The following is a 21,308-nucleotide window of genomic DNA, read 5'->3' as shown; positions in this document are numbered from 1 at the left end:
AGATTCTGCATTATAAGTGATATTGTATGACCTTTCTTTGTTGGACTTACTTCACTTAGTATCTCCAGGTCCCATCCAGTGCGTGCGTGTGGGCTAAGTCACTTCAGTTGTGTCCAACTCTTTGTGACCCCATGGACTATACAGTCCATGGAATTCTCCAGGCCAGCATACTGGAATGGGTGGCTGACTCAGTATATATAAATATAGATAGATACCATATCTTCTTTTGGAGAGGGCAATGGCACCCCACTCCAGTACTCTTGCCTGGAAGTTCCCATGGGTGGAGGAGCCTGCTGGTGGGCTGCCATCTATGGGGTCACACAGCGTCAGACACGACTGAAGCGACTTAAGCGTTAGCATATCTTCTTTATCCATTTCTCTGTCAGTGGACATTTAGGTTGCTTGCATGACTTGGCTGTCGTAAACAGTGCTGCAGTGCACATGTGGGTGCGTGTATCCTCTCAGACCATGTCCTTCTCTGGATATATGCCTGTGAGTGGGATTGCAGGATCATTTGGTGGCTCTATTTTTTAGTTTTTTTCAACCGTAGTACTGTTCTTCGCAGTAGCTGTACCAGTTAACATTTTCACTAACAGTATAAGAGGATTCTATTCTCTCCACACCCTCTCTAGTGTTTATTGTTTGTAGATTTTTTAATGATGGCCATTTTGACTAGTGTTAGGTGATATTGTATAAAATTTTTGATTTTCATTTCTCTAATAATTAGAGATGTTGAACATCTTTTCACGCACCTCTTGGCCATCTGTATGTCTGCTTGGAGAAATGTCTCTGTAGGTCTTCGGCCCTTTGTTTTAGATTGGGCTGTTTGTTTTGATGATATTAAGCCACATGAGCTGTTTGTAAATTTTGGAGACTAGTCCACTGTTGGTCACATCATTTGCAAATATTTTCTCCTATTTTGTGGGTTGTCTTTTTGTTTTCTTTATGGTTTACTTTGCTGTACAAAAGCTTTTGAGTTTATTTAGGTCCCATTTGTTTATTTGTTTTTATTTCCGTTACTCTGGGAGATGGATTGACAAAGATAGTGCTGTGATTTATGGCAAAGAGTGTTCTGTCTGTGTTTTCCCTCTATGAGTGTTACAGTGTCCAGTCTTACATTTAGGTTGTTAATCCATTTTGAACTTATTTTTGTGATGATGTTAAAGAGTGTTCTAATTTCACTTTTTAAAGGTAGCTGTCCAGTTTTGCCAGACCATGTATTGAAGAGACTCTCCATCACTGTGCAGTCTCGCCTCCTGTGTTGATTAATTTACCAGAGATATGTAGGTTTATTTCTGGGCTTTCAACCCTGTTCCATTCACCTGTGTTTCTGTTTTTGTGCCAGTACCACACTGTTGATGACTGTAACTTTGTAGTAAAGTCTGAAGTCAGGGAGCTTGATTCCTCCAGCTCTGTTTCTCTTTCTCAAGATTGTTTTGGCTCTTTGGGGTCTTTTATGTCTCCATATAAAGTTTAATTTTTTTAGTTCTAGTTCTGTGAAAAATATCATTGGTAATTTGATAGGGATTGCATTGAATCTGTAGATTGCCATGTGTAGTATAGTCATTTTTAACATTTAGTATTCGAATCTAAGAACATGCTGTCTATCTGTGTCATCATTTTTTTTTTCTGTCAGAGTCTTATAGTTTTTGGAGCACAGGTCTTTTGTCTCTTTGTATACATTTATTCCTGGGTTCTTTATTCTTTTTAAAAAACATTTGTGTATGTATTTATGATTGTGTCGGGTCTTAGCTGTGGTACGTGAGACCTTTCATTGCAGCGTGCAGGCTTCTCTCTGGTTGTGCCGCGCAGGCTCCACAGCGCCCCGGCATGGTTTGCGGCGCGCAGGCTCTTGTGACGCGCCCAGGTTTAACGGTTGTGGTGCTAGCATGTGGGATCTTAGTCCCCCCACCAGAGATCAAGCCCATGTCCTCTGCACTGGCAAGCGGATGCTTAACCACTGGGCCACCAGGGAAGTCCCAGAAGAGGTTGGATTTTTGTCAAATATTTTTTCTGCATCTAATGAAATGAATGTGTATGGGAGTTTGGGTGTCCTTTATTTATTGATTTATTGATTTTTATTTATTGATGTACTATATTGGTTTTAATTTGAACAAAACTTGTTGAAAGAAGCTTCCATTCCCGCTTATCTTTCCTCTCAGTAGTTTCTCACTTTAGTGCTCCTTGACTCGATGATACCGTCCCTGACCATCCAGCTGCCCACCAGAAACCAAGCGTTGTCTTAGACTGTTCCCTTTCCCCTACTCAGTACGTCAAATCTGTTGATTCTGTTTTTGGCCTCCTAACTTTTCCCTCTTCCCTCCTAACTTCCCTCTTGGAAGTTCATCTTCCACCCTGATGCCAGGAGTGATTTTGTTTCTCCCAAAGAGGAAGCTAATCATCTAAATACACTTGTAGAAAAATTTATGAAGTAGAAATTTATATTCATTCTCTGCCTTCTGCTGATGTGTGTAAAGCAGTATCAACTGTTTGGCCCTTGTCTTATCTTTAAAGACTTATAGACTACTTTCTGTGAATTATGAGTGACTTTTCTGTTTTTTTTAAATGGGATTTGTAATTTTATGTTATCATAGGAGTTGCTTGAACACTAAGAATTTGTCTAACTTTTATACAGTGAAAGAGTAAATGGGAGAGAGAGCTTAAAAGAAGGTTAATACCAAATAAGAAAATGGCAAGTGGTAGGGTTGATACTAATTCATTTCTGTGGTTCAGTCGAGTACTTGTGAGAATTCTTTTTTTTTTTTTGATAAGTTTACACACACTGCGTCATATAACAGGATTATAAAGCCTGTCGTAACTGCTTATCACATGTACCATTGAAGTAACTCTTAGCATGGGTTTTTATGGAAGTTATTTTAAATCCAAATTATTTTAAGTAGATAAATAATGAAAGTCTTAATTTTTACATTGATATAACAGCTCCATAAGCAGTTTTAAATCTGTTTATTTATTATTGATTTTGCAGCCTTGCATTGCACCCTGAACGAGCACTGGTAGCAACAGGACAAGTTGGGAAAGAGCCTTATATCTGTGTCTGGGATTCATACACTGTGCAGACCGTGTCAGTTCTGAAGGACGTTCATACACATGGTATAGCTTGCTTAGCATTCGACTTAGATGGGCAGGTATGTTAAAATTTTTTCTCTTTTTCTAAGCTGTGTTTTTAAAATGTGTATTATAAATTATTGTAAACCTGTAGATATTAAATTGGAAAGCAATTGACAAAAAGCATTTGTTCAAGGTGGATGTGGGTAGATGGGGTGGGTGGTAGATATATATAAGAAAAATAAGAATAATGAGTTTTTATTTCACTGTATGAAGAACTTTTCAGCTGAATTAATTTGTACTATAAAGGCCTAAGTGATTCTGAGTCAGTGGAACATTACCTGGTTGTTCTAGAAAATTTTACATATGACTCTTTACCAGGTATTATAAGATAAGAAGGTATCTTAGAAAAATTTATGTTTCTCTAAGAGCTATAACCATTTTAATTTTTAGTTATTTATATATTTCTATTAAAATTATATTTTTAGTTGAAAACAATGAGGTAGTTCTTATATGAGCTATTTTATATAAAGTCGAGGTTCATAGCAAAAGATGTAATCATCATTCTACTTACAAATCAGTTCCAAAATTACTGTTTACTTCTAGTCAGTGATTTTTAAAACACTAAGCCAACAGCTGTTTTGTGGTACTTTCATGGAACTTGTTATACCTAACACTTAGTTAAGAAGTGGTAAGAAGTTAGTTTTTGCAGATTTAGTTAATTTATAATCTTTAAAAGTTTTACAGTGAAATTAAACTTTAAAAATCATTTTAACTTTTAGAAGAATTTTAGTTGTCTGCTTTTTAATTCTTAAAATTAATTTTTTACATCTGTATTTCACAGAAACACATTACATTTTGCTTGAGTCACTTGGTAGCCAGTAGGTATTTTAATATATAACTCTGAGGAATAGCTTCTTTGAGTAGCATAGATTAATATGACTTTCTGATAAGAGTCTGGTAAGAGATCTATAAAATCTATGAAGATGTAACTTGAACTTCTCATTTGCAGAAAAATGTGCTTCTAGGTTTAGAATCACTGGGTAGCAGTGACTGGCAATTCCAGAACCTTAATTCATGTCCTATTTTGCTATTATTGTCAGTTCCCTTAATGTCCTCATATCAGAATTTCATTTTCCTTCTTGAAAGGAAGAAAATAATATTCTCTCCTTACTTTGCAAGAGATTGTCTTATGAAACAAACCAACAAAAGTTGTTTTTTAAATTATTTTCCAGAAGTATTATGATATCTAAGATGGTTTAACTATACTTGTATACTTCAAATATAGATTTTTTTTTCTTAATTTTAAAATTACCCTTTCTAAATGTATTGCGGTGCTGAGGAATTTCTCTTATATGAAATGAGAAATGATGCCAGGAGCTTTTACTAACTGAAAGCTTTATTTAATTTTGCCTGTTTTAAGTAATTTATAAGAAACATTTTGGGTACATGCATTTGATTATCACAGATCTTCATAAGAACATGTTACTTAAAAATGTAAGCTTATAAAATCATAGCTAAAAGTTATTGAGCACATACTAATTGCCAGGCATTGTGCTAAGCTTACATTATCTCATTTAATCCTCACAACAATCCTATGAAATAGATATTATTATTATCTCTATTTTACAGATAAAGAAACTGAGACTTAGAGAGGTTAAATAACTTGCCCCAGGTTACACAGCTAGTAAATGGAGCCAGAGCGGGAACCCAGGTCAGTCATACTCCAAAGCTCATGTTTTTAACCCCAATACCCTACTGCCTCCCAAACATGGAACTAAGGAGGTGATTATTTATATTTCAGGAGGAATTCATTCATCTTAAGTACAGTAGAAACTCGTAAGGAACTGTGATCAATTGAAAATTAAGAGTATTTCTGAAATTATGCTAATCAGAAGATGCTTTAGTTAAGAAATTTGAGAACATATTATCCACTAATATCTGTAACTGTTTGTGAAATACCAATTAGGAAATACTAATTTTTGAATTTTTTACTAGATTTGAAACTGTAAGTGATCAATTAAGATTTATCCAGTGAATGAGTCTTCCTGTTAGTAGTATGCTGAATTTTCTTTTTTTCCTAGCTGTTTTTTTCTAAATGGATTGACTATCCATGCTAATACTGGAAGTCTGTCTTATTGGGAATAATCAGGGCATGAGAAGGCTATATAAATTCACATCAAACAGAGATTAAAATTTCATAGTAAATGAGAGAGAGGAGATATGAGGAAGGCATTAATCCTTTTATCTTGAAAATACAACCATAATCTATAAAAGCCATTCACATAATTAACAAAATCTAAGTTATAGTTAAAACTCTGCCAATTTATAGTATGAACTAAGAATAAAATGTTAATTTTTAACCTGATTTTGTCAGTTTTATGCTGATATAAAGTAAAATGCTTTACTTTGCCTTTTACCTTTGATTTTTGACACATGACTATGAAGAGAGTCTTTTTGCAAAAATATTAAAGGAATTCAATGATTTTATTCCTAGGGCCTTTTAGTAGTCTCTTAACATCTAGCCATATCTGAAGTGGCTATTGTATTGTTTTTGAGTTTTCATCTCTTCTGTTGCTTGCCAGATCCTGATTTCTTGCGGCTTTCTATATGATTTGACCAATGTTTACTCTGTTGAGTCCTACATATTTTGCACAATTTGTGATTTTTACTTTGTGACATCTGTAACAACTAGTCCTCACTCAATATTGAAATCACAAGGACCCCCCACCCAATACTAGACTCTTTTAAGTTTAATTACCTACTGTGTGAGTGTGTTTCACACTTGCAGAAACTTGTGGAATGCATCTAGTTGTGCCTATTGCGATGTTTTTCTCATCTGAGTATTTAGTGTGCTAGAACTTTTTAATGAATACAGCCGACCACTGAACGATGCAGGGCTTAACATACATAAAACTTGTGGTTGGCCCTCTGTGTACACGGTGCCTCTGCCTCTGTGGACTCAGCCAGCTGCAGACGCGCAGTGCTGCAGGGTTCACTGTTGAAGAGCACCCGAGGGTAAGTGAAGCCAGCAACTTCAAAGCTTTACTTCTGGGTTAACTAAGGACACAACCAAGACTTTCTTTGGAAATAGGATCAGGAAGGAATTTGGGAAGCCGGATAGAGGCTTCTTTATCTGTTTTTTCCTCCCTGTTACTTCTTTGTTGTTCTGTTGCTCAGTCGTGTCCGACTCTCTGAGAACCCATGGACTGCAGCACGCCAGGCCTCCCTGTCCTTCACCATCTACCGGAACTTGCTCAAACTTGTATCTATTGAGTTGGTGATGCCATCCAACCATCTCATCCTCTGTCATCCCCTTCTCCGTTTGCCTTCAATCTTTCCCAGCATCAGGGTCTTTACCAGTGAGTCAGCTCTTCACATCACATGGCCAAAGTATTGGAGCTTCAGCTTCAGCATCAGTCCTTCCAATGAATATTCAGGACTGATTTCCTTTAGGATTGACTGGTTTGACCTCCTTGCAGTCCAAGGGACTCTCAAAGTCTTCTCCAACATCACAGTTCAAAGCATCAATTCTTCGGCACTCAGCCAACTCTCACATCCATAAATGACTAATGGAAAAACCATAGCTTTGACTAGACATACCTTTGTTGGCAAAGTAATGTCTCTGCTTTTTAACATGCTGTCTAGATTTGTCATGGCTGTTCTTCCACGTTGCAAGGGTCTTTGAATTTCATGGCTGCAGTCACCATCTACAGTGATTTTGGAGCCCCCAAAAATAAAGTCTGTCACTGTTTCCGTTGTTTCCCCGTCTATTTGCCATGAAGTGATGGGACCAGATGCTATGATCTTAGCTTTTTGAATGTTGAGTTTTAAGCCAAAATTTTCACTGTCCTCTTTCACTTTCATCAAGAGGCTATTTAGTTCCTCTTCGCTTTCTGCCATAAGGGTCGTGTCATCTGCATATCTGAGGTTATTGATATTTCTCCCGGCAATCTTGATTCCAGCTTGTTCCTCATCCAGCCTGGCATTTCGCATGATGTACTCTGCATAGGAGTTAAATAAGCAGGGTGACAATATACAGCCTTGACGTACTCCTTTCCCAATTTGGGACCAGTGCATTGTTCCCTGTCCACTTCTTGACCTGCATACAGATTTCTCAGGAGGTGGGTACGGTGGTCTGGTATTCCCATCTCTAAGAATTTTCCAGCTTGTTGTGATCCACACAGTCAGAGGCTTTAGTGTAGTCAGTAAAGCAGAAGTAGATGTTTTTCTGGAATTCTCTTGCTTTTTCTATGATCCAGCAGATGTTGGCAATTTGATATCTGATTCCTCTGCCTTTTCTAAATCCAGCTTGAACATCTGGAAGCTCTCAGTTCACATACTGTTGAAGCCTAACTTGGAGAATTTTGAGCATTACTTTGCTAGCATGTGAAATGATTGCAATTGTGTGGTAGTTTGAATATTCTTTGGCACTGCCTTTGGAATTGGAATGAAAACTGACCTTTTCCTGTCCTGTGATCACAGCTGAGTTTTCCAAATTTGCTAGCATATTGAGTGCAGCACTTTCACAGCATCGTCTTTTAGGATTTGAAATAGCTCATCTGGAATTCCATCACCTCCACTAGCTTTGTGCATAGTGATGCTTCCTAAGGCCCACTTGACTTCACATTCCAGGATGTCTGGCTTTAGGTGAGTGATCACACCATCATGATTATCTGAGTCATGAAGATCTTTTTTGTATAGTTCTTCTGTGTATTCTTGTGTAACCTCTTAATATCTTCTACTTCTGTTAGGTCCACACCATTTCTGTCCTTTACTGTGCCCATCTTTGCATGAAATGTTCCCTTGGTATCTCTAATTTTCTTGTAGAGATCTCTAGTCTTTCCCATTCTATTGTTTTCCTCTATTTCTTCCCTTGATCACTTTGGAAGGCTTTCTATCTCTCCTTGCTATTCTTTGGAACTCTGCATTCAGGCAGTATATCTTTCCTTTTCTCCTTTGCCTTTCACTTCTCTTCCTTTCTCAGCTATATGTAAGACCTCCTCAGACAGCCATTTTGCCTTTTTTGCATTGCTTTTTCTTGGGGATGGTTTTGATCACCACCTCCTATACAGTGTTATGAACCTCTGTCCATAGTTCTTCAGGTACTCTTATCAGATCTGATTCCTTGAATCTATTTGTCACTTCCACTGTATAATCATAAGGGATTTGATTTATAAATGGCCTAGTGGTTTTCCCTGCTTTCTTCAATTTAGTCTGAATTTTGCAATAAGGAATTTATGATCTGAGCCACAGTCAGCTCCTGGTCTTGTTTTGCTGACTATATAGAGCTTCTCCATCTTCGACTGCAAAGAATATAATCAGTATGATTTTGATGTTGACCATCTGGTGATGTCCATGTTTAGAGTCATCTCTTGTGTTGTTGGAAAAGGGTGTTTGCACACCAGTGCATTCTCTTGGCAAAACTCTGTTAGCCTTTGCCCTGCTTCATATTGTACTCCAAGGCCAACCTTGCCTGTTACTCCAGGTATCTCTTGACTTCCTACTTTTGCATTCCAGTCCCCTATGATGAAAAGAACATCTTTTTTTTGGTGTTAGTTCTGGAAGGTCTCGTAGGTAGGTCTTCATAGAACCGTTTAACTTCAGTTTCTTCAGCGTTAGTGGTTGAGGCATAGACTTGGATTACTGTGATATTGAATGGTTGGCCTTGTCATTTTTTTGATTGCACCCAAGTACTGCATTTTGGACTCTTTGTTGACTATGAGGGCTACTCCATTTCTTCTAAGGGATTCTTGTCTGCAGTAGTAGATATAATGCTAAATCACTTCAGTCGTGTCTGACTCTTGGTGATCCCATGGATGGCTGCCCGCCTGGCTCCCCTGTCCATGGGATTCTCCAGGCAAGAATACTGGAGTGGTATTCTTTCTTCAAGTAGGTATAATGGTCATCTGAATTAAATTTGCCCATTCCAGTTCATTTAGTTCACTGATTCCTAAAATGTCGATGCTCACCCTTGTTCTTAGTTATCTTGAAAGGAGCTGTTCCTTCTGTCTGCTTCTTAAATATCAGTGTTCCTGCTGATATAGCTTTCTTTCCCTTCATCCCCTCACTTTAGTTATTCTCTTTCGGGATTACGACATCTATGACTTTAACTCCTGTATCAATTAACAGTGGCCCCAGCTTCTCTCCACAAGTCCATATGATGCAGTGATTTAGTCACTTAAGTCATGTCCGATTCTTGTGACCCTATGGACTGTAGCCTGCCAGGCACCTCTGTCTTTGGGATTTTCCAGGCAAGAGTACTGGAGTGGGTTGCCATTTCCTTCTCCAACTCCATATAGCCTCCTTGAATGTCATATAGATATACCATTTATTACATGTTTAAAACTGAATTCTCTTTATTCTAACTCATAAAGAAACAAAACTTATTCTTTCTCCTGTTCTGGCTACCTCTCTAGTCTTGTCTCCTGCTACTTCGCAGCAGGCAGCTCTTCCCCTCAGCCACGTCAAAGTACTAGCTCTTTCCTGAAAGCACCATTATCTATCTCATCTTGGTATACTTTGGTCTGAAATACATTTTGTTTTACTTTTGTGCCCAACTGTCTCCTAAAATATGGTTGAAGCATTACTTTCACTGGAAAACTTTATCCACACCTGTGAGAAAGGATGATAAGGTACAAAATTATAGAAATCTAAGACGGCAGTATTTGCTTGGTTGTTTCTGCCTTTTCCTCTCTGCTGTTGCTTAATCTGTGGTTGTTGTTGCTGCTGCTGCTAAGTCGCTTCAGTCATGTCTGACTCTGTGCGACCCCACAGACAGCAGCCCACCAGGCTCCTCTGTCCCTGGGATTCTCCAGGCAAGAACACTGGTGTGGGTTGCCATTTCCTTCTCCAATGTATGAGAGTGAAAAGTGAAAGTGAAGTCACTCAGTCATGTCCAATTCTTTGCAACCCCATGAACTGCGGCCCACCAGGCTTCTCCATCCATGGCATTTTCCAGGCAAGAGTACTGGAGTGGGGTGCCATCTGTGGTTAGGGAGGTTGATTTGGGCCATGCAGTGTTTATCAGGGCCACAGAGGAAGTGCTCCCAGGTCTACTTTGTCACTGCCTGGACAGAGCTAGATGCTCTGGGGCCCTGCTGAGAGGTACGTGCGCGCTCAGTCACCAGTCGTGTCTGACTCTTTTCGACCCCATGGACTGTAGCCCGCCAGGCTCCTCTGTCCATGGGATTTTCCAGGCAAGAGTAGTGGGGTGGGCTGCCACGTCCTTCCTTCTCCAGGGCATTGTCCCAACCCAGAGATCGAACCCAAATCTCTGGCATCTCCTGAGTTGGCAGGTGGGTTCTTTACCACTGAGCCACTTGGGAAACCTGGAGTTTTAAAGTTAACAGTTGTGGTTCACTGTGTGTGATCAGCTTGGCCAGAGAGAAGAGGCACTGATCAGATGCCCACTGCCCTGCTGATTGTTCCTCGCTTTATACTTGTCTTGTAAAATTGTAATCTTTGCACAGTGTACCATAGCAAGAGGTAGATATTTTTGTTTTAGCTCAACATATGCAGGTACTCTCTAGTTCCCAAATACTAAGGACTCTTAAGAGGAGCAAGTTGTCTCTTCTAGTCACTTGGAATTCCTGCTACTGTGACTTGATGGAGAGCCAGAGACAAACTGTACTCTGTTATCTTTTTATGAAAGACATTCATTCTCTCCATTTGGGGACTTAAATAATAATCCTGCTTTGCAGAAACTTTCTAACTAGGTACTCAATGGCATGTCTCATTCAGATGGGTAGAAGGCATGGGTTCTTAAAGTTAATTATGGTTATGGTAAAAATAATGATGATGATAGCAAACATTTATATAACATTAAGCATATGCCGAGCACTCTTCTAACTCATCTATGTGTGTTAATTCTCATATTAACCCTAAGGTTTTATTCTATTCTCCTCACTTAAGAGGAACCTAAGGTACAGAGAGGCTAAGTAATTGCTCAGATTACTTGCTATTGGGAATCCAGTCAGGGACAGAGGTGGAACTGGCGTTTAAACCTGGGCAGACTCTGTGCTCTAAACCTGGGACCGGCAAAGCTGTCTATAACAAGTCAGTAAATATTTTAAGCTTGTGAGCCTACGGTCTCTCTCACAGCTACTCCAGCTCCGCGTTAGAATGAAAGCCGTCATAGACAGCTTATAAAGGAATAGGTGTGGCTGTGTTCCAGTAAAACTTTGTTTATTAAAACAGGGTGCAGGTCTGAGGATTGTAATATTCCTACCCCTGCTTTTAAACCAGTGTTTTTCAAAGTATGTGTTGTGGCTTTGTCCCTGTGATTTTTTTCCTTTAACCCTTCAGTTACTTAGAATTGTATTGATGGTTACCAGATATTTGGAGTATTTTCTGTGTAACTTTCTGTCATTCTGATTGAATTTTGTCTTTGAATTATGTCAGAGAACATACCGTGTATTTTAATTTTTTTAAATTTATTTAGGCTTATTTTGTAATTCAAAATTTTGTTACTTTCATGTGGTTTCCTGTGCACTTTAAAAGTATGTATTCTGCTGTTTCTTTTTTTCCTTCTGTTTATTGTGCTATTATTGTCATTTATTTTATAGCTTTCATTTTCATTCATTTTACATGCTCTGTAAACTCTATAATAACTGTTATTATGTTTGCCTTAAACAGTTTTCAAAGAAAATTAAAAATAAGAAAAGTCTTTTTTATTTACCATTTGGGTACTCTTCATTCATGTATGTAAATTAAGTCTCTCTTTGGTATCATTTTCTTTCTGCCTGAAGAAACTTCCATTATCATATCTTATAGTGCAGCTTTGTTGATGATGGATTTTTTCAAAATAAAGTCAAAAAATACTTTATTTTGACCCAAGTTTTGAATATTTTTGGTAGGTATATAAGTCTGTATTGATGTTTTTTCCCCTTCAGCACTTTAGCGAGGCTATTAATTGTGATTTGATGTGCATAACATCAGATGAGAAGCCTAGGGTAATTTTTAAATCTTTGTTTCTACACACCAAAATTGTCTGTCTTTTTTGGCCACTGGTTCAACAGTTTGATGACCGTGTGTGTTAATGTGTTTTTTCTGTGTGTGAGATTATTCTGCTTGAATCTTGAGTATCTCAGATTTGTGGATTTGTATTTGTTTTAATCAAATGTAGGATGTTTTGCGGAGAAGGCAATGGCAACCCACTCCAGTGTTCTTGCCTGGAGAATCCCAGGGACGGGGGAGCCTGGTGGGCTGCCGTCTATGGGGTCGCACAGAGTTGGACACGACTGAAGCGACTTAGCAGCAGCAGGATGTTTTGGCCATTATTTCTTCATTTTTGTTTTTGTTTTCTTTCATCTTTTTTTCTTCTTTTGTTGTCATAGTTACCTATATATTATACCACTTGAAATTTTCTAAAGATGATGAGGCTCTGTTAATTTTTTTCCTTTGTCTTTCTGTGCTTTATTTTTGATAGTTTCTGTTGCTATGTCTTCAAGTTCATTTATCTTTTCTTCATTGTATAAGATGCTGGTAATCCTTTGGAGTGAATTTTCATTTCTGATAATTTAACATTTATATTTACAAGTTCAACATTTTTTTTCTTTTATATCTTCCATTTCGCTTTTTATTCTTTATATGCTTGTTTTAAAATAATTCTTGAGCATCTTGAACATTTCCATCTTAACTACCAATGTCTCCTAATTTTAATCATATGTGTGATACCTGGGTCTGTTTGTAATAACTGATTTTTCTCCTGGTTATTGGTCCCATTTTCCTCTTTTTTAACATGTCCAGTAATTTTTTAATTGGATGCTGGACATTGTGTGTATTATATGCTCAATGCTGGATTTTGTTGTATCCCTTTAAAGCATTTTGGACATTGTTCTTATAGGTGGTTAAGTTCCTTGTGAATCAGTCTGGTTCTTTAGAAAAGCTTGCTTTTGAGCTTTTTTGGTCAAGGCTAGAGCAGCTTTTCTCTAGTTAAAACTTTTCTCTAGTTAAACTACTAGTTAAACTTCAGTACTCTGATGTGATGCTCCTGGAATCTCTGCTGAATACACACTGAATTCGAAGATATATCTCCATTCTTGCTGTTGGAAGTCTGAAAAATCCTGACCCTTTGTGATCTCTCGTAATTGTTTAGCTTTAGCTCCCCAGTAATTGTTCTTTTTTCAGAAGTGTTCTTTGCATGGCCTCGTGAATTTCACCCTATGCACACAAAGATTGGTGTTCTCCGGGCACCTGTAAACAGGTTTTCTAGAGTTCTTTCTCTGCCCGCAAACTGTAGCAGTCTTGGCCTCTCTGAACTCCAGGCTCCATATTCTCAAATCAGCAAATCTTCTGGGCTCTATTTGGATTCCACCTTTCTGTGCTGAAGTCTGTAAATTGCCTCCTAGATGAAGGCTAGGGCAACTGCAGAATATACCTTGTTTGCTTCCCCCTCATTCAGGGTTTATACTGCTTCACTTCCTATTAAAAATGTCCAAAAGCACTTGTTTTATATATTTTGTATGGTTTTCTAGTCATTTATGGCAGGGGGCAAGTTCAGACCCTGATACTCTTTCATGACTGAAACGTCATCTCTCATGTTTCTTAACCTCTGTCATACTTCCCATCTTACCATCCCCTTTTCAACTCTTTATCTCTTCATCTCCTTCTCATCACCTATGTAACTTCCACTGAATTTTTAATTTTATTTATTTTTCATTTCTAGAAATTCTGTTTGTTTCCTTAAATTTGCTGTGATGCTTTTTGTAATCTTCCATTCTTTCACCATATTAAGATATTTTGAAGCCTTAAATTTTATTTCTCTGCTCACATGAGTAGAGATACTCTCTAGTTCCCAAATACCTACTCTGCGCACATGAGTAGAGAAATAAAATTTAAGACTTCAAAATATCTTCATATGGGGAAAGAATGGGAGATTACAAAAAGCATCCCAGCAAATGTAAGGAAGGAAACAGAATTTCTAGAAATGAAAAATAAACATAATTAAGAACTCCAATGTCTGATGCTTTTCAAGGTTGATTTTGCTGTTTTTAGTAGCTTGCTGATTCTCACTCATGGTCCCTTATTTCCTCTGGTTGTTCGGTATGACGTTGTTTGTTTTATTTTTATTGAATTACTAATTGTAGGAATTCTTTGAGGGATGGATTACAGGATCAGTCCTCCACATAGAATTTGTATTTGCCTGTGCCCCATTGTTGAAAATGCTTAAAAACTCTGCGGTCTTTAGGACTACTCTGAATGAAAGTTTTCATTTGAAGGATTCACGATTAGTGTGGCTGTAGACCCTACGACTATGTGAAGGTCACCGTGGCTGCACACTTTCAAGGGGGTTTTCTCCTCCATTGTGCATTGCTGCCCCGCTCTTTGAAAAGGGATGGTTTCTTGTTCTCCCTTACTCTGAGGAGTTCACTGCTTTAGCCAAAGGCCTGCAATTCAATTCCCTACCTTGGGCAGGCCCTAAAGTTTATCTTCTATTCATCTTCAGTCTGCAGAACAAAAATCAGGCTTCCCAGAGTTAGCTGATAACTTTAGAATTGAGTGGGTATAGGAGCTCTCCTACTTCTAGGATTCCCATAGAAAATCACTTTGGTGATTTTGGTTCTCTCTTAATTCCTTGACAACTCAAAAGTGCATTTAAAAAAGATGTTTTTACATTTTATCTAGCATTTTTAGTTTTTAGCAGGAGATGTATAATAGGGTGTTTTGTCAATCCTGCTGGCAGGCTACAGTCCATGGGGTTGCAATAGTCGGACATGACTTAGCGACTAAACCACCACCATTACCGTCAGAAATGGAGGTCTTTCTTCTGTTTCTTAATGGGAAAAGCTACACATATATGAAAATATTAATAAGATGAAATGCATCCGGCCTTTCTATGAGGTCTATAAAATATGTGTGTAAGTTTTTATGTTTGTAATAGCCATGAGTAGTATTTGTTTGCCACTTATAATTCAGCTCGTTTTGTGTTCGTTGCTTTTTTATTTCCCTTGCCCTTGGACTTCTCGACCATAACTCAGCGCTTGGTTTCAGTTGGACTTGATTCAAAGAATGCAGTTTGCGTTTGGGACTGGAAAAGAGGGAAAATGTTATCTATGGCTCCAGGTCACACAGATAGAGTAAGTATTCTGCCTTGGAGTTTCTAAAGGGTATTGGGTGGGAAGAAGCCAGAAGAGAGTCAGGGGATTTTATGTTTCTGTGTTTTGTTATTGTTACTGTCAGTTGTTTGTATGTAATTAAAAATTTAAAGTGTAATTGAAAGTGCTTATAAGATTTTAGAAGGCATAAATGTGTTGTAATACTCAAAAACATAACTTGATATGTAGTTTTAGCGCAAAACCTTTAATCCAGTGTTTGCTTTGGCATAAATGATGAGTTTTAAGTTGTCCAGACCTAAATTAAAAAATTGAATGGCTCATGCCTAGGCTCTATTTATTATTTAGTTTCGTTTATCATTGATTTGTTATAAAAGTATTATAGTTAGGGTAAATAATATTGTGTGTGTAAATTTAAAATTATGTTAGAGACCTAACATTTTTCACTTTGGAAACATGTTAAAAATGTATTCCTTATTCCATGTTGTATGAGATTAACATAATGAATATATTGTAGTCAGCTTTTTAATTAAATATTATACTACTTTTATAAAAATACATCAAAAATTTTGTCATAAACTCTTAAAAATGTCTAATTTTTTTGGTGTATAGTAAAGTCCTAACCTGAACTAGCATAGGAGCTATAGTCATTGATTCTATTTGGGGATAGTCTATGAATTGGTAAAAGTTGTATAAAAATTTTTGTATGCATTTGTATTTTGGAAGATAAACTTGGTTTTGGCATATTCTCAGAGGGGTCTGTTATACACAAACAATTTAGATAATAAAGTGTTAGGTGCATTTTATTATACAGTTATGTATTCTGACTTACTTAGATCAAAGCATTTCACACATTAGTACTTTGGACTTAGTAAATAGACTGATTAAAAGTACTTTTAAAGGTTCATCAGTATGTTTTTCATTTAATCTATATTATGGTGAGTTGCTAAATGTTTATTTTTAAGATGTGTTCTTTCTTCATTGTCACTAAAAACTATCACTTTGTAAATTTTTAGAGGTAGTAAGCATGTTAGGTGATTATGCAGGCAGTTGTCAAAGAAACATGGTGAAGACTACCATAGAGCAGAATTGTTTTTTCTGCTATAAAATTTTTTTTCAAATATTAAGTGTTATTTATTGTTAAAGTTCATATTTCTAATGCATATTTTATTTCATCTGGGTTTTTTCTTGTTTGATTTTGTAACAAAGATTTATTTGTTTATAACTTACGGAGTCTTAGAAATTAAGTCTGGGGATTTCCAAAATTTATACAATAACAAAAATTTAAACAATGTAGAAAACTGGAAACAGAATTTTTACTGTGAAATAAATATTTGGATCCTTTATGTAAGTAGTTCTATGTTATAGAAAGCTGCAAAAATGTTCTCTTATTTTTATTTCTAGCTGCAAAAGTGTTAAGTGTATGTTCTGTTCATTATCTTTCCTCTGCAGAATTTATGCAGGTACCTGCCTCATGCCCTAGTTCTGTTGAATCATTCTTGTTATTTATAGACCAAAAATTTTTTTTAAATTAAAAATAGAGGTGTTAATTTTCACTCTAGTAGTTGTTTCATATGGTTCATAGAAACTAAGAAATGGTTTTGTTTCGTTTTGCTACTTTATTTCTGATAGGATTTTTTTTGTTTCTGATAGAAATGTAAAATTCTGATTTTTATTTATTGAGGAATATAATTTTCTGATATGTAGACTTTTGGGCTACTTGGGCTTTTGGACAGCATTCTTAAATGGTTCTCAAAATAAGTGTCTTAACAATGAATCTGATATATATATTTTTTACAGATATTTGATATTTCTTGGGATTTGTACCAGCCAAATAAACTTGTCAGCTGTGGTGTAAAACATATCAAGGTACTAGAAGAGTCTTACTTATAATAGTCATGATTACTTATTCTCTGCTACTAAGCACACATCACACTGCAATTTATACACACACACACACACACACACACGCATATGTTTAAAATCAGAAGCCTCAAAGGACAAAAAATTGTGACTTACCCATTCAAATAGCTAATGAATGCTCTCATCAATGAAACTTAATGATATTTAAATTTAAAAGCTTCATGATTTCTGTGCATAAATATAGCTTGTTCTTTTCCTTTCAGTAAGTCCCAGTTTCAGTCTGTTATTTTCTTCTAAATCAGTGATTATCAACTTCGGCTGCATATTAAAATCACCTGGGGGAAATTAAAGCATAGTATACCCAAACCCCCACTGAGATGTACTGAGAGAGAATCTCTGGAGAGTGAAGCCCAGATAGTCAAATGATTCTGATGCTCAGCAGGAGTTAAGAACTGTTGTTCTAGAATCCACCTCGGTGCTCTGCTATAGAGTGACCACTGGACAAATGTGGCTCTTGAGCATTTGAAATACCAAGGTGACTGAGGAAATGAATATTAGCTTCGCTTTCATTGCTAACCTATTCCCAACTTTTTAATCTAAGTTTATGTAGTTTTTTTCTCCCAGAAAACTAAGGGAAATAGCATATTTTTAAAAATATTCCAGTTCAGCCCCCTTTGTTCTTACAGTGAGGATTGAAGCCAGTGTCTGTCTGCTGTGACATTGAGGCTAATGGCAGCACTAGGATGAGGAGGTGGACGTTGAGTGTGTGCAATCATAAGGGGGCTTCACGGGTAGCTTCTCGTCTCCTGCTCTAATATAGCACAGAGTACTGGAGGTATTTATATTAGGAGCCTTCTATGGTCATTTGATTATACTGTGTACTTTTTAGTTCTGGAGTTTATGTGGAAATGCTTTGACCCCAAAACGAGGGGTCTTTGGGAAGACTGGTGACCTTCAGACCATCTTGTGCCTGGCCTGTGCAAGGGATGAGTTAACATATTCTGGCGCACTCAATGGGGATATATATGTTTGGAAAGGAATCAATCTTATACGAACAATACAAGGAGCTCATACTGTAAGTATATTTAAATATTTTGAATACTTTTAGGTATTAATTACTTACTTCCTTGTCTTAGAATGAAAAGTTCCATAATATAGCAGACATTCTAATCAATTCAGTTACTTGAAAACTGCTATTACAATTGAATTAATTTGTCTATTTGTTTTCAAGATTTCAATGAACAAACATTATGCAATTAAACTAGTATAATTAGTATTTTGTTCAAACCATTGTTTTAGTATGGTGTCTTTTTCATTATTGGAAAAAGCTTGTTAAATTTAACCTAGAAGAATTCTAGATTAACCACATTAGAATAAAACTAGTGCTTTTGTAGCTAATTTACCAGTGGGAAATTTGGGGATAATACTAGAATAATATTAACTTTTTAATTTTAATATCATTGATTGAGTGAGTGACAAATTTTTGTACTTCATGAGATTTTCATATAATAAGTTACCAAACCAGGAAAAAAGATCTGTTGTTAAAACCTTTCAGTGTTTTTTCAGAAAGAATCTCACAGACATAGAGAGTGAAGTCACGGCGGGAAGAATGAGAGAGGAGATAGGGAGTTTGGGAAGGACATGTACACACTGATGTGTTTAAAATGGGTAACCAACAGGACCTACTGTATGGCACATGGAACTCTGCTTAATGCTCTGTGGCAACCTGGATGGGAGGGGAGTCTGGGGGAGAATGGATGCGTGTCCCTTTTTTCTTCACCTGAAACTATTACAGCATTGTTAATCAGCTATACTCTAATACAAGATCAAATTTTTTTAAAAGAAAACCTTTTAGTGTTTTTTGACTTGGTCCTTTTAGCAGTTGGGTCCCTCACATAGTGAAGGGAACTAGAGAACATAGAGCCACCATATTGTTATCAGGAACATCTCAAGTAGAAAAGCTATTAAACATATAAACATGAGAGCTTCCCAGGTGGCATAGTGGTAAAGAATCCACCTGCCAGTGCAGGATGTACTAGAGACGTGGGTTCAGTCGCAGGGTCAGGAAGATCCCCTGGAGAAAGAAATGGCAAGCTGCTCCAGTATTCTTGCCTGGGAAATCCCATGGACAGAAGAGTCTGGTGGACTACAGTCCATATAGGGTTGCAAAGAGTCAGTCAGTCATGTCTGACTGAGCACACACACACATATTAATATGAATCACTATTAAATATATAATACATTTCGTGTTACTTATATTTAAGAACTGCTTAGAGCAGGTGTTGCTTTCAGCAAAATGTCTGAAGACCAGAAATAGCAGATTCTAGCTAGAGTTGTGACATTTCACATTTTGTACCATCAGTATAAAAATACCAGTTTGTTCCTCATAGTCATTAGCCCAGGATGTGATCACTGTTGTAAATTTTTGCTTATCTTCTGGGTAAAAAATATTAACTATTTGTTTTAATTTTCTTTCCCATCTATTTGTGAAATTTCTTATATTTACTGACTACAGTTGACCCTTAAACAACATAGGTTTGAACCTCAAGGGTCCACTTGTATGGGGATTATTTTCAGTAGTAAATACTGCATGTGTGTGTGCGCGTGCATGCACGCTTATGCTCAGTTGTGTGTTATCTCCCAGAGTTTGCTCAAACCCATATCTATTGAGTTGATGATGCCATCCAACTATCACATCCTCTGTCACCCTCTTCTCCTGCCTTCAGTCTCTCCCAGCATCAGGGCCTTTTCCAGTGAGTCGGCTCTTTGCATAGGTGACCAAAGTGTTAGAGTTTCAGCTTTAGCATCAGTCCTTCCAGTGAATATTCAGGATTGATTTCCTTTAGGGTTGACTGGTTTGATCTCCTTGTAGTCCAAAGGACTGTGAAGAGTCTTCTCCAGCACTACAGTTCGAAAGCATCAATTCTTTGGCTCTCAGCTTTCTTTATGGTCCAACTCTCACATCCACGCATGACTACTGGAAAAACCATAGCTTTGTAGTACTACACAGTTTGTGGTTGGTTAAATTCACTGCTACTGTGGAACTTCAGATATGGAGAAATCTTGGATGTGAAGGTTCACTTCTAAGTTATACTAGAATTTTTGACTCCACAAAACTCCTGCATTGTTCATGGGTCAACTGTACTTGAATTTCCTTTTCTATTAATCGACTTTACTTATCCTTTGCTCTTTTTTTTGTTATTGTTGTTGTTGGATTTTATTTTATTTGTGTGTTAGTCATACACATTGACATATACATACACATTTTGACAGTCATACACATTGCAAGAAGAAATGGAATAGCCATTATGGTCAACAAAAGAGTCCGAAATGCAGTACTTGGATGCAATCTCAAAAACGACAGAATGATCTCTGTTCGTTTCCAAGGCAAACTATTCAATATCACAGTAATCCAAGTCTATGCTCCAGCCAGTAACGCTGAAGAAGCTGAAGTTGAATGGTTCTATGAAGACCTCAAGACCTTTTAGAACTAACACCCAAAAAAGATGTCCTTTTCATTATAGGGGACTGGAATGCAAAAGTAGGAAGTCAAGAAACACCTGGAGTGACAGGCATATTTGGCCTTGGAATACAGAATGAAGCAAGGCAAAGACTAATAGAGTTTTGCCAAGAAAATGTACTGGTCATAGCAAACACCCTCTTCCAACAACACAAGAGAAGACTCTACACATGGACATCACCAGATGGTCAACACCAAAATCAGATTGATTATATTCTTTGCAGCCAAAGATGGAGAAGCTCTATACAGTCAACAAAAACAAGACCAGGAGCTGACTGTGGCTCAGATCATGAACTCCTTATAGCCAAATTCAGACTTAAATTGAAGAAAGTAGGGAAAACCACTATACCATTCACATATGACCTAAATCAAATTCCTTATGATTATACAGTGGAAGTGAGAAATAGATTTAAGGGCCTAGATCTGATAGATAGAGTGCCTGATGAACTATGGACTGAGGTTCGTGACATTGTACCGGAGACAGGGATCAAGACCATCCCCATGGAAAAGAAATGCAAAAAAGCAAAATGGCTGTCTGAGGAGGCCTTACAAATAGCTGTGAAAAGAAGAGAAGCAAAAAGCAAAGGAGAAAAGGAAGATACAAGCATCTGAATGCAGAGTTCCAAAGAATAGCAAGAAGAGATAATAAAGCCTTCCTCGGCAATCAATGCGAAGAAATAGAGGAAAACAACAGAATGGGAAAGACTAGAGATCTCTTCAAGAAAATTAGAGATACCAAGGGAACATTTCATGCAAAGATGGGCTCGATAAAGGACAGAAATGGTATGGACCTAACGAAGCAG

General features: G+C 37.2%; 1 protein-coding gene across 11 annotated transcripts in view; it reads left to right on the top strand.

The window, feature by feature from the left end:
• EML5 (EMAP like 5) overlaps window positions 1-21,308 on the top strand; it is a 159,899-nt gene that overhangs the window by 20,944 nt on the left and 117,647 nt on the right. For all 11 annotated transcript variants that reach the window (XR_009738865.1, XR_009738864.1, XM_061429644.1 and 8 more), the window contains exons 2-5: window positions 2,987-3,146; window positions 15,048-15,146; window positions 16,923-16,991; window positions 17,875-18,060. Coding sequence is in view for 9 of the 11 variants with exons in the window: in XM_061429644.1 (XP_061285628.1) it covers window positions 2,987-3,146; window positions 15,048-15,146; window positions 16,923-16,991; window positions 17,875-18,060 (514 nt within the window). In the remaining 2 variants the exon portion in view is untranslated. The remainder of the gene's footprint in view (window positions 1-2,986; window positions 3,147-15,047; window positions 15,147-16,922; window positions 16,992-17,874; window positions 18,061-21,308) is intronic.

Source organism: Bos javanicus, chromosome 10 (genome assembly GCF_032452875.1).
Source record: "Bos javanicus breed banteng chromosome 10, ARS-OSU_banteng_1.0, whole genome shotgun sequence".
Lineage (NCBI taxonomy): Eukaryota > Metazoa > Chordata > Mammalia > Artiodactyla > Bovidae > Bos > Bos javanicus.
The sequence above is the reverse complement of the archived record's forward strand: the minus strand, read 5'-3'. Positions and strand labels throughout refer to the sequence as shown.